This window comes from Hemicordylus capensis, chromosome 4 (genome assembly GCF_027244095.1).
Source record: "Hemicordylus capensis ecotype Gifberg chromosome 4, rHemCap1.1.pri, whole genome shotgun sequence".
Classification (NCBI taxonomy): Eukaryota; Metazoa; Chordata; class Lepidosauria; order Squamata; family Cordylidae; genus Hemicordylus; species Hemicordylus capensis.
The window spans coordinates 133,675,476-133,689,741 of NC_069660.1; the positions used below are offsets into that span (position 1 = coordinate 133,675,476).

At 44.5% G+C, this 14,266-nt stretch overlaps 1 protein-coding gene across 9 annotated transcripts in view; it reads left to right on the forward strand.

The window, feature by feature from the left end:
- LOC128323268 (pancreatic alpha-amylase-like) overlaps positions 1-12,526 on the forward strand; it is a 35,680-nt gene extending 23,154 nt beyond the window's left edge. For all 9 annotated transcript variants that reach the window (XM_053245997.1, XM_053245996.1, XM_053246000.1 and 6 more), the window contains 4 exons: positions 2,463-2,562; positions 6,619-6,740; positions 6,896-7,021; positions 12,209-12,526. In XM_053245997.1, the coding sequence (XP_053101972.1) occupies positions 2,463-2,562; positions 6,619-6,740; positions 6,896-7,021; positions 12,209-12,398 (538 nt within the window). In that variant the 3' untranslated portion in view covers positions 12,399-12,526. The remainder of the gene's footprint in view (positions 1-2,462; positions 2,563-6,618; positions 6,741-6,895; positions 7,022-12,208) is intronic.
- Positions 12,527-14,266: the final 1,740 nt, after the last annotated feature.

Consider the following 14,266-nt stretch of genomic DNA (forward strand, 5'->3'; position numbering starts at 1 on the left):
CAAAGCAAACTTTTCTTACAACAGCCACATTGCTAGCTCTTTTTGAAAAATCACACCAATTAGATGATAAGCTGGAAGGGTTGAAAACAGTAATGGGCACCTTAACTGAGGACTTACATAAACCCTGGTCGGGCACAGGCTGTAACACTAACAATTTGGAGAAAGTGACAAAAGTTATCAATACAATCAGTCTTCCGAGATGTGCAAACTTGCCTTAAAACTTGTCTTCAAAACCTTAAAAACACCTGCAGTTTACAAAATATTGCATTATTTATTGGAAACACTAGAACAAACCGCAATTGTTGGAGCAGGCAAAGAGCAGATTTCATGTTTAAGTAATGTGCTGCCTAGTGTGAGTGGTGGCAGGCCCAAGGTGGGGGCTGGGCCTGTTTATTTCAACAGATTTGCAGGCAAAGGTCATCAAATTACCCTTTCATGCCGAATCGGTGGTGGCAGTGGTACCAGGCTTTAGACATCTGACTTTTTAAGATCTCTCTTTCTGACCCATAGATGTGTTCCTAACGCGGCCTTGAGATTAGAGGCCAGGCTACTTGGAATTGAAGCCAAAGTTTGGCTAGCAATTTCAACAGCATGGCTAATGTTAAATCTAGCTCCTATTGGGCTGATTTCCCTAATATTAAAAGTAAATTGTAGGGATGTGCAATTCGTTTCGACCTTGAATCAATTTGGGGCAAATTGGGGAAAATTCCCTGATTCGATCTTGAATCGAATCACCCTCAAAATAGTGGGCCTATTTTGGGATCAAAGAGAATCATCTCCAATTCAACCCAAATAAATTTGGGACGGAGATGATTCTCTTTGATCCCCAAATGGGCCCACTATTTTGAGGGTGATTCGATTCAAGATCAAATCAGCGAATTTTCCCCAATTTGACCCAAATTGATTCAAGGGCGAATCAAATTGCACATCCCTACAATTTAGGTAGGTGTTTGAATCACTTGAATCGATTTGGGTGATTCAGAGGTGATTCGTTGAGACAGCCGGCCAAGCTGGCTGTTTTCAATGAATCAATTAGATGATTCTGTGATTCGATTCAAGCTAGAATTGAATTGTAGAATCTGATTCATGCACACCCCTAGTAAATTGCTCTCATATGGCCTTTTGCTGGAGCATCTACTACTTTAGGATTGGAAAAGGCAAAAGATATTATTAAACAATGGGTTTGGGGCATGGAATTCCAGCACGATCTTAGTCGAACTTCAAACATATGTCGACCTCTCAGAGAATCCTAAACATCTTCTCTATTAGCTTACGTTAGTTGCTCATATTCTTTTATGATGCATGTTTTATTCTGATTCTTGTCTAAGGTTGATTCAGCCTTTATTTAAAAACTTTCCAGGCCACCCAGATTAATTTTACGTTAAGTATCTTTTAGTTGATAATGACTCTAATGTCACATATCAAGTTGCAAAATTTGTTTCTTAATTACAAGGGCTCGCCACATTGTTTTATCTCCTCCAGGATTTTGACCAAATTGGTCATGGGGATTTAGAAGTACTATGTATGTATTGTTATTTTAGTTTTATACTGCTGTTATTGATTTTTCTGTTGATGTAGATAATTTGATGATAGTATCACTGCTTTGTTATTGTCTATGACTGTAATAAAGTATAAGTATGTAAGTATAGTGTTTGGCGTCTGGAACAGATTTGTGCATCTGGTTCAGAACCCTCACTGTTTTTTCCAAGTGTTTTTAAGTCTTCATTTTTTGTGTGAAGATACACATAATACACTTCTCTTACATGGACCCGAGGCACTTTCCCTTACCCATACGTTCCTGTTAGCCATTACTTTTGCTGTCCTACCACTCTTTGGAAGGAAAAAGAAAGAAAACAAATCCAATTCTCACGTCTCAAATTGTCCCAAACTTAACTGCTGTCTGGTTTGAGTCAACTCAGGGCCAAATTACAATCCAGTAATATCTGGTTGGCCTCTGAAGCTTCCCTCATCTCCTGTCCCCTCCCCTGTCCTGACCTTCCTAGGCTCAACAAGAGGTTAGACTCTCTTGACAGTAAGCCTTTTAAAAGACTACATTTTCCAAGAAATCCTACACCTTTTCCATGACTGTAGAGGGTTAAAAATAAAAATAAAGCTTTCTTGCTGGACTATTGAAAAAGCAACCATAAGTCACAGCTGCTGGTCCCTTGCTGCCACGAATGCCTTGCCTCTCCTCCAGCCTGTTAAGGTAAATACAGGGGAGAAGATGGAAGAGAAGACACCAAAGCCTTGGCTCTAAACTGAAGTGACTGCTTTGAATGGGGCCAAGTTGAATCAGGGCCCCACTGAAGCACCAAGGTGGGTTTTGCATCAAATCCTGCCTGCTTTGCACAACCCTATTTGTCACCAGTACTCCCTAGAATATAGCCCTAACTAGCATGGTTTCTTGTGCCTGCTTATTTTCTCTATTCTAACACAAATTTGGTAACAAATGTCTTTTACAGGCTCTATAAGATGGCAGTTGGCTTTATGCTTGCTCATCCCTATGGATTTACACGAATAATGTCAAGCTACTGGTGGCCAAGAAATATCCAGCATGGAAAGGTAATTTTTTGCTACTGCATAACAAATACCTGGTTATTTGTTGATTCCCTCTTAAGGATAAGGGATAATTCCAGCACTTTCAAAACAGACTGAAATATTATGAAACATACTGGCCTCAATCCAGATAAAGTTATTTGGGCTTATGTGCCATTGAAACGAATGGTTCATGTTACTCACACTGGCTCAGATGTTGTACAGGGCTACAAGGAGGGAAGAAGCTCTCGCCCTCACAGAGCGGCTGCAGCATGAATGAGTTCAAGGCTTGTTCCATGGCCCAGCATGGATTGATTCAGATTTTATTTACAGTCATTGACCAACGATGAAACCAAAAGTTATAGTAACAAGAGAACTTGATAAAGTGCCCTCAAGTCAGTGTCGACTCTTAGCAACGGAACTATAATAATGAGCAAGTAAAATGGGTAGCTGACTTAAAGTAGTGGTCATGTGACTCTACAGGAGCCTCATGAGAATGGACTTTAGATGTGGTTAGGGCGGGGCCTGATAATGGATATAAAGAAGGGGAGATTTCCAGTGCAAACTTACTTGGTTCAGGGAGAAGTATCTAAACCTGGCTGCTAGGCTAAAACCTTCAGTGTTACAATGAAGGAAATGCCAGTGTGGTGATTTTGAAGTCCTTTAATGTTGTCTAGGAAGGAGAGTCTTGTAAGGAAAGAGGTGTGGGGTTTCACAGTTTTTGAATTGATTTAGGATATTTTAATCCGTTTAACAATTTGATGGTTAAAGAGTAATTATCTCTTATTGATAGTGCTAATCCGTTCTAAAAAATGCTTACTAATCTGCTGTATTGATTATTGCTAAACATGTATAGGAAATATTACTAACTATCTGGGCTGTGCGCAGAGCATCTACGCCTCCGCAGCCACCCAGCAAGCGAATTCTCCTGGGTGTGCTGCCAGCCAATCAGGCGCCCCCTGCAGCCCAGCCAATCAGCTGGGCTGCCGGGACGCATTTCTCCTGGGCACACCCAGGAGAATTATATATATAGATTATATAATTATATATAATTCTTAAGAGATTAATAAAAATTAGTTAGGGAAGTTTATGTATTATTAAACTTCAGTAAAGGTATCCTTTTCAATGGTATTGTAAGAAGAGGAAAATGCAAATAATGTTGAATTTCAGAGTATCTCCTAGCTAGACCAAAGATTTCCCATCAAATCTTGTGTGGAAGGCTAGATCAGGCACATCTTTCTAGTCGCCAGATGTTGTTGGACCACAACACCCATCATCCCCAGCCACAATGGCCAAAGCCTCTGCATACGTTTTCCCTGTGTTCAGTTATTTTGGGAAGAGGGAAATGGGAGCACACAGACTAGCCATGTTCTCCATGACAACATGCTATCTAACCACACCCAGAACATCTTTGTGTTTAGCACTTGTCTGCGGAGGCAAACCCTGAACATAAGGAAAGTTTCTTCCCTTGACTTAGATCTCTGGGTGGCCTGGGTTCTAGAACACAGGGAGAAACATTTCCCATGTGTAGGGGATGTGCACAAAGTGCAATTTGGAATCCGAATCGCACCACATCCCTTTAAAACCGGAGGATTAAACATCCCCTTTAAAATGGAGGAAAGCAGATTCGTACCTGCTCCTCCAGTGCTCGCCGCCATTTCCTTAATTGCAGCTCTCCCCCGCCAGCTCTCCATGTGTGTCAGCAGCACCTTCCCCCAGCTGCCCCTGCATGATGCCAGCACACACATGAGCTCACATGCATGGAGGCCATATGCATGCCAGCATCACGTGGGGCAGCTGGGGAAGAGCACCACTGGCGCACACTGATACCTGAAAGGAGCACCGTGCTTAAGGAAGTGGCGGCAAGTGCTGGAGGAGCAGATATGGACCTGATCTCCTCCATATTAAATTGAATGTGGTGTCACCCTGTTTTAAAGGGATGTGGCGTGATTTGCATTCTGAATTGTGTTTCATGTACATCCCAAGTTCAGTGTTTGCCACTGCAGGCAAGCACTGAACGGATAGCTAAGAAGCATGTTATTGTAAGGGGCGTGGCTAGCTGGTGCACTTGTTTCCCTTTCTCTGTTTTTAGTGAATGTGGGGATAAATTTATGTATGTATGTATGTGCGTATGTATTTATATATTTATATTCCACTCTTCATCCAAGGACCTCAGAGTAGTGTACATAGTTGAGTTTCCCCTCACAACAAACGTGTGAAGTAGGTTAGGCTGAGAGAGAAGTGACTGGCCCAGAGTCACCCAGCAAGTCTCATGGGTGAATGGGGATTTGAACTCATGTCTCCGCGGTCCTAGTCCAGCACTCTAACCATTACACCATGCTGACTCCTAACATATGAAGAAGGCTAAGTATTCTTGCAATCAATATTTAGTGTGTTGTCCATGTATGAAATGTATCAGATGTATAGATATTTTAAGATTTTGAGCCCTTTGAGGACAAGGAACAAATTTATTTATTTATTTATATCTATGTAAACCACTTTCGGAACCTTTGTTGAAAAGCGGTATATAGATATTTGTTGTATTTGTATATTTGGGGCTGAATCACAACAATCAAACCAGTTAGGAGTTTTTTGGGGGTTTTTTAGTCCCAGTATTTATATAGGCAGGTAGTCCCATCATTTCTTAGAGTTTTTTTTAGGTGTGCTGTAGAAAGGGAGGAGAGCTGGTCTTATGGTAGCAAGCACGACTTGTTCCCTTAGCTAAGCAGGGTCTGCCCTACTTGCATATGAAACAGAGACTTGATGTGTGCACACTGTAAGATATTCCCCTTAGGGGATGGAGCCGCTCTGGGAAGAGCAGAAGATTCCATGTTCCCTCCCTGGCATCTCCAAGATAGGGCTGGGAGAGATTCCTGCCTGCAACCTTGGAGAAGCCGCTGCCAGTTTGTGTAGACAATACTGAGCTAGATGGACCAATGGTCTGACTCAGTATATGGCAGCTCCCTATATTCCTATGTTCCTACATTTCTTTAGTTGTCCAGGGATGTTAATTATAGCTTTTGAAGAAGTGGTTATTTCCCCATGGCTACTGCTGCATGTATGTTTCCTCAGATTTGCTTTTATTTGTATCTGTTTAATGGAGTGTGCTAATGTTCATGCTTTTGATCTCCTTATACATCACCTTGATTGGCCATGGATAGTAATAATAGCTTAATAACCAAAAGCAAGAAGTGGGGACCCATAAGTATTTCACATGCAAGCAAAAATTGGACTCGGGCAATTCCTCCATGGTCACCCATTCCAGCTTAAAACAATCCTTTGGGGGAGAGACATTACACACAGAGGAAGCATGCCAGAGGATCGGTGTCCCTAAAAGTCAGTTCTCTCCCCTAGCGGATCTCTGCAGTCTGCCTCCCTTTAGCTTAACTATCTATCTAAGAGACCATGCCTGCATTCTGCTCTCTGCTACCAGGATTGCTTGGCACCATGAAGGCAGCCCACATGTGCGGCTCTTGACCATCCTGATGATTTCATTATTTTAAGCCCCTCTGACCCACACCCTGTTGTTCCACACAGGACCCTTTCCTACTCTGGCCCTCCTTTTCCTATTTAAGCTCCAAAGATGCTCACATTCTCAGCATGCGCTTCTTGCAAGTATTTCACATTTTGTTTTCAAAATTCAAATATGCATAGTTTCTTTGGCCACCTAATGGTGCAGAGGGGAAATGACTTGACTAGCAAGCCAGAGGTTGCCAGTTCGAATCCCTGCTGGTATGTTTTCCAGACTATGGGAAACACCTATATTGGGCAGCAGCAATATAGGAAGATGCTGAAAGGCATCACCTCATACTGCGTGGGAGGAGGCAATAGTAAACCCCTCCTGTATTCTACCAAAGAAAACCACAGGGCTCTGTGGGCGCCAGGAGTCGACATCGACTCGACAACACTCATTACCTTCATAGTTTCTTTGGATCTTAAAATTCTGTCATAATTTTCCTGCAACAATTGTATAGGCCAGTTTGTCTTTGTTGGGATGCAAATTTCAGATTATAGACACATTTCTCCAGATTATAGACACACTTCTTATAGTCTAATCTCTTTAATTTTATTTCTCATAACAAGGACCTTAATGACTGGGTTGGGCCACCAAGCAATAGCGATGGATCAATTAAAACTGTTACGATTAACTCAGATGGCAGCTGTGGCAATGGCTGGGTCTGTGAACATCGGTGGCATCAAATAAGGTAAGAATGGGAAATACTGGTACACTTAATACTCTGACACGGATAGAGCTCTTTTTGAAAGCAAGTGTGCTTCTCCAGACATTTAGGATTCAGACTACTACTATTGAAGGCAGATATGTTTTCTCTCATGCCTGACCCACTTGTTTTGTTTCCAGGAATATGGTGGCATTCCGAAATGTTGCGTATGGCCAGCCTATTACAAGGTGGTGGGACAACAACAACAACCAAGTGGCATTTGGACGTGAAGGAAAAGGATTTGTTGTTTTTAATAATGATGACAGGTACATTTTTGCAAGGGTGAAGGGGCTTAGAAATGACATAATAGTTTATTTTAGTGCTGAGCAGAAACTCATGAGACCTTTCAGCCCAAATGGAGGAGGGAGGCAAGCGGAGTGGGGGTGGCATGGGCAGCCCTTTCATGAGATGAGGTGAGGCAGTTGCTTTAGGCGGCAGAATACTGGTTCACCAGCAGGGCAGCAAGGTGCCCTCCTGCCACCACCATTGGAGCGGCTCTTCAGGATCAGTCCAACCCTTGTGAGCTCTGCAAGGAGAACCTCTCAGAAGGCTGCTGGCAAGCTTCCCTTCTCCCTGACCCACACCACTTTCAAAGCTTGCATGGGTTAGTTTTGAAAGGGGAAAAGGCAGCATTTAGCACTTCACCTCAGGCACCGCAATACCTTCTGGGAAATGTAATTATTTTGCATTTCTTCACTGTGTCCTGTTTTGTTGTGACAGCAGTGCTTCAGTCAGCAACTACCATTGTTTTCCCCAGAAGCTCAGGTACAACACTGCATCATGAGTGGTCAGTAACCACCAGGTAGCTGCTGCCACCACTGGTAAATCACCCATCCCCCACCCCGCAAATCACCAAATGGTCCATTTGAATACCCCTAATTTAAGAGACCCCCCCTCCCCCAATTGATAACATCAAATAACTTGGGGGAAACCTAGTCTTGGATTAAGGTAAATATGGTATGTTTGGCGCTGATTCACATTTCAAACAGCAGATCAGTTTGGCTCCGGAATGTCTTTTGGTGATCATTCATAATGTGAATATGAGATTGTAAATGTATAGTGGAATTGAAATGGGAAGGCCACAGCCATTCATGGCTCCTTGATACGTGCCCACCATATATCTCTGTGTGCTTACAGATTTGCTCTCCCCCTCCAAACATTGCAGTAGGGATGTGCAGAACCGGTCCGATGGTTCGGTCCGGGGGTTCATGGGTTCGTGATCAAACTGAAACACACACACCCCCGCCCAGTTCCATCTGGACCAGAACCGAACCGCCGGTCCGGTCCAACAGGTCTGCAATTTTTTTTAAAAAAAAAATTTAAATGAAAAATAACTACCTGTAGCCCCGTCGGGGGGCTTGCTGTAGCAGCAGTGGGGGGGAGGTCCGCGAGGGTTACCTCTCCCCCTGCCGGCCTCCCTCATCACCGCTGCAGCCGGGTAAATGTAGTCTTTTGGCCGCCACACATGCGCAAATGCCCTCTGCGTTTGAAAGGGCCAAAAAGACTACATTTATCTGACTGCGGCGGAGATGAGGGAGTTCGGCGGGGGAAGAGGGAACCCTTGCGGGGACACACACGCACACACACCCTGCGGCTACAGCAAGCCCTCCAAAGGGGCTACAGGTAGTTATTTTTCATTTACATTTTTTTAAAAAAAATTCGCAGACCTGTCAGACTGGACCGGGGGAATGGGTTCGATGGGGGCCAGACCAAACTGGCCCAGTTCCGTTCAAGGCCGGTGCGGCCTCGAACCGAACCAGGCCAGATGGTTCTGTGCACACTCCTACATTGCAGTGCTCATTAGGAGACACACAGTCAGCAAGTGTCAAGTTTCTCTTCCATGTAAAGCACACATGTCAAACACAAGGCCCGCGGGCCGAATCCAGCCCACCTGGCCGTTTTATGTGGCCCGCGGTGACGGTGACGCATCCAAACGCCTGACCACGCTGCCTCAGTATGGGTATTTGTAGGCAGAAGGACCCAGTCCTAGAAAGCTAGGCTGGAGCAGGACGCTTCACACAAGTGCCTGACTGCTCCACAGGCAGATGGACCCAGTCCCAAACAGTGAGCTAAGTTGCTTCTTCATATCCTTGCTTCTGCACACCCCTTCCCTGCCGAGACCCAGCACTAGGCACGACCGTGCCAGAGTCCCAATCCTGCACCTGCTGCCAGTAGCAACTACACAGGTATGGAGCTTGTTGTTGTTTTCAGAACATGATTAATGCACAAGGATGGCGTGTGATATGGTGTCTCAGGGTGATGAAGGATCTTTACTTCTACTACTAAGACTAAGTATCTTAATAAAAAAATTCGGCCCGTGACTTAGCCTGTGTTTTAGATTTCGGCCCCTTATGTGATTGAGTTTGACACCCCTGATGTAAAGCATAAATTGGCTTTCCAGTTTACCAATATCTGGTCTTTAAACAATGCTCCTGTGGTACTGGCTATAGCTGGAGACGTTTGGCAGGTACAACTTCTCTCATCACTGCAAGATGGAGAGATAAAATCGACCCATTGCAGTTTTCCCCACTATGGGAAACATTGAGGAGGTTCAAGGAATTGGCTGTCTCTGATAGGTTATGTTTCCTGGCATAAACATATGTGCCCTTCCCCCCTCTCCACCCCCCTTTTTTTGTGCCTTTCTTCAGAAAGCCATTACAATGTCCACACATGCCTGTGCTACTAAGTAGAGATGGGTTCTGGTCAACTCATAAATGCCTGTGCAGTCTTTGGGATATATATATATATATTTGGTAAATTCAGGCGATCTGTACCGTGAATGGTAGAAAGCCAAGCTACACATTTATCCAGATAAGATGGTGGGGTCTTTCCTGGACTATGCCACTCCAGACACAGATGAAGAATGACACTTTTGAATGCTTCTCCACATTAGAAAGATCTCTTCCATTAGAAAACAAGCACATCAGGAAAAGTGTCTATCCCCTCACCTTGATTTTTTTTAAAATCTAGTTTAAAAAAAAATAAAAATGCATGGAGGTTCTTTTAATGTAGGGAACATTTAAAATGTGATTTATCTCCTTCCCCGCCCCTGCTCACCAGAGCAGAGTCCAAAAAAGACTACTGTGTTATATTTATTATTTATTTATTATTAAAACTTTTATACCGCCCTTCCAAAAGGCTCAGGGTGGTTTACATTAAAACACCATTAAAATCAATTAATAATTAAACAAAAATTATAAAGCATAAAACAATGACTAACAATTAAAAACATCATAAAACAACAATTAAATAATCAAAACAATATAAAAACAAGTTTTAAAAGGCTGAGAAAGCTTGGTTGAAGAGATGTGTTTTCAGGTGTTTTCTGAAAATTGCCAGAGATGGGGAGGATCGTATCTCGGCAGGGAGCGCATTCCACAATCTCGGGGCAGCAGCCGAGAAGGCCCGTCTCTGTGTAGCCACCAAACGAGTTGGTGGCAACTGGAGACGGACCTCCTCAAGTGATCTCAGCGGCCGGTGGGGCTCATAGCGAAGAAGACGCTCTCTTAAAATTAAATTGCTGAATTTGGAGCTGCAGGGAAAAGTTCAGTAGATGTGGCTTCTCCAGTTACTGTAGCACTATGATAGAAGAAGGTGCACTTACAGTTTTTCTCCTCTTAGCATCATACTTAAAGGCACCGGAGCACATTCAGACCAGATATTAGAAGCTTCGTTGTTAATAAATACAAAGGAGTTGAAATAAAGCACTGGCTGTTTTCAAATTGAACTAGTTGGAAGTGAACTATTTCTCCGGTTTTTTGCAGAGTGAGCCTTAACACACATACAGTGAGCCAGATCAAAAGCTTCATTTAACCCAGTTAAGTGATAACTGCACACTTAACTAGAATTGTTAACCAGTTCCAAGCCCTGCTTAAAAATTGTGATTAAGTAGTGCACCGAATTACTCTGTGCTATGATTAACCTCTGTGCCAGGGGTACACAACTCAAATGCTCCAGTGGGCCGAAACCAATCGTGACTTGGCATCAAGATCAATGTTAACACGCCGCCCCCCCAAGTTTTAAATAAATAGAATTATTCTAAATTATTTAAATATTGTTTTTATTAAAAAAAACTTAACTTACTTTTTTTATAGCTAGGGGAGGATGGGCCTGTGTTTGCCCCCCACTCCCAGCAGCCCCCACCCCTTGCCCCACAAGTTGTAGGGCTCTCCCAGCAGGGCTGTAAGTTGGCCTTGGTGAACTGGCTGGGGAAAGAACCGCAGGGATGGTAGCAAGGTGGTGCAGGGTTATGGGACTTGGGGGTAAGGGCGTGGGCACCACCATTGCATGCCACCAGCCACCTCCCTGCCACTGCTCACCCTTGCTCCCGAGCCCCTCTGCTGCTCTCAGGGCTGAGAGCTGGCCCTGGCAAAAGAGTGGCAGGCACAGGAAGGGGAAAGAGTGGCCGGTGCAGTGGCAAGGCAGCGTACTACTGTGGGACCGGGGGTGGGCACGCTGCTTCTTCACCATCTGCCGCAGCCACCATTCCCCTATCTCCCAAACCCCTCTATTGCTTTTGGGGCCAAGAGCCTGTTGGAAATGAGTGTTTTCTGTGTTTTCATCACTGTGCATGTGCGCCCTCATTCCCTGGAGCTTCCCACACTGACAGCAGCAAAGGGGCTTGGAAGTGGGGGCGGCACCAGTACGCTTGCCCACAGTCCCACAGCAGCACATCACCTCGCCACTGCTCTTGTCGCCCTCCCCCCACCCCACCACCACTCACTTGCTAGGGCAAGCTCCCAGCCCCAACAGCAACAGAGGGCCTTGGGAGCAAGGTAAGCGCTGGTGGTGTGCAGCAGCAGTGCACGTGCCATTGCACCCAGTCCCACAGCAGCAGCCAATAGAAATGTCCCCATGGTCTGCATCTTGCCCATGGGCCATATGTTGTGCAGGCCAGCTCTAGATGCAGATAAATAGATTAACTGCTGTTAAGGCGGGAAGTAGAGTTTACTTTGGGAAGGGGAAAGGGAAAGGCACATATACAGCATTTCTAGTCTCTTAGCCACGGTTCCGAGTGGCTCCATCCAGAGTATCAGCATAGACTCTAGAAGAGCACACTTGCATCACAGTGTCATGAAAGCATAGCTGCTGGGTACTTCAAGCAGGAGTTCCATGGGATTGTGGCATCCCAGCACTGCTGCTGATTTCTCTTTGCCCTTAGAAGCCCTTCTTGAATGAACACATGGCCCTCTAATAATTTCCTAAAACCATTTTCACTACTGTAGGAGATAGTTCCACCACTTCAAATGCAAAGTCTAGCTAATACAAACATTAACTTGCATGAACACATGACAAATCAGTTGTCATGTGCTCTGTGCCCTAATCTAAATTCATCTAGGGAAGCAAACAATCTAGATTTGTGCCCGGGTGTAGATTGGCAACCCAAGCGTCACCATGCAAACCCATTACATGAAATGTCATAAATAAAGAGAAACACTGTTGTTTTTGTACAGGAATTTGTCAGTCATCCTACAAACGGGTCTTCCTGCTGGCATTTACTGTGACATTATTTCTGGAAGGAAGGAGGGCAACGTCTGCACTGGAATTCAAATCCACATTGCTGCTAATGGCACTGCTCATTTTCAGATCAATCACCAAGCTGAAGATCCATTCCTTGCGATTCACATTGAAGCCAGATTGTAATCCGTGCTGGATGCTTAGCACACTGGTGTTTGTTTTTTGGTCTTATTCTCTGTGTATTATAAAGCTGAATCAAAAGCTACCTTATAAATTATCTGCCCCCAAATAAATGCCACTTATGGTAAAACTCATTCGTTTATTTTATTAATAACCACCAATCCCTAATTCATGTGTCTTTGTAAGAACATAAGAACCCTGCTGGATCACACTAAGGGCCAATTTAAGCCCAGCATCCTGTTCCATTTACAACATGGCCAGGCAGTTGTAGAAACTTCACGAGCAGGGTGTGAAGACAATGATTTTTCCTCCGCTGTTTGTCCCCCAGCAACTGATATTCAGAAGCATACTATCTCTTCACATGGTGCTCCATTTTAGCTAGTAGTCTTAGCTCATAGCTATTGATAGCCCTGTCCTTTCCTATAAATCCATCTAGTGGCACATGTATATTCCATACTTTACTATATGCATTAGTTTCTGGGCCCAATTGAGAGTGTTAGTGCTGACGTTCAGGGCTAAGTGGCCTGGAGATTATTTGAAGCCCTGCTGCCTCAAATATGAGGCTGTCGGATCACTCCCTTTACCTTTGGAGGTCCAGTACCATGTTCCTTAGCCCTCTGCAGTGGCATGGTTGGCCACATGAGAGAGAGAGAGAGAGAGCTCTCTTAATAGTTACCTCCAGACTGTTAGCATACATTATGGCAGCCTACCTCCCCTCCCCAGGTACTTAAGAACATAGGAAGCTGCCATATCTCAAGTCAGGCCATTGGTCCATCTGGCTCAGTATTATCTACACAGACTGGCAGCGGCTTCTTCAAAGTTGCAGGCTGAAATCTCTCTGAGCCCTATCTTGGAGTTGCCAGGGAGGGGATCTGGGACCTTCTGCATGCAAGCATGTGGGTGCTCTTCCTAGAACGGCCCCATCCCCTAACATCTTGCAGTGCTCCAGGAGCGGCCGGTGCAGTAGCTTTTGCAGAGCTCACCCCCCACCAGTGGCCAAGTAAATGGTGAAGCCAATCCGCCACTGCATGGAGTGCCGGGCAGCGCACTGCTGCTCAGAGAAGTTTGCAGCCGGAGTGGAGGTAAGCACCTATTAATTTGTGTTTAAAGGTGCCTCTCACCACCACCCCCGGCAACGCCCGCACCAGCCACTCCTACAGTGCTCTTTATTTTATTTCTTTATTCAATCAGTTCATATACCGTCCTTCCAAAATGGCTCAGGGCAGTTTACAACCGAATAAATCCAATTAAAACCAGTTAACAATTAAAATCAAAACTATGAAAACAGCATAAAACCAATTAAACATTCAAACAGTTAAAAGCCCTAGAAAACCAGGGCAAACATTTAAAACAGTTTACAATAGTTTAAAAACCCTGGAAGGCCAGGCCAAACAGATAGGTTTTAAGGGCTCTCCTGAAAGACAGTAATGAACTCAAATTACTGATTTCTGCCGGGAGTGCATCCCATAACCCAGGAGCAGCTACAGAGAAGGCCTGCCTCTGAGTTGCCACCAGACAAATCGGTGGTAACTGGAGATGGACCTCCTCAGATGTCCTTAATGTGCAGTGGGGATCATACAGAAGAAGGCACTCTCTCAGATAACTCAGACCTAAGCTGTTCAGGGCTTTAAATGGAATAACCAGCACTTTGTATTTTGCTAATGTTGTCTCCTATTCAAATGCAAACCAGGATGGACTTTGCTAAGTAAAGGGGACAATTCATGCATGCTACCACAAGACCAGCTCTCCTCCCCGTCTGTCTCCCCACTAGAAGGAAGACACTTTGGTTCAACCAGCAACCAGAGAAACCTGCATGGCATGAGGAAAAGTATTACCATTATGGTGTTAAAGGTGTCTAGTAAAAATGACTTCCT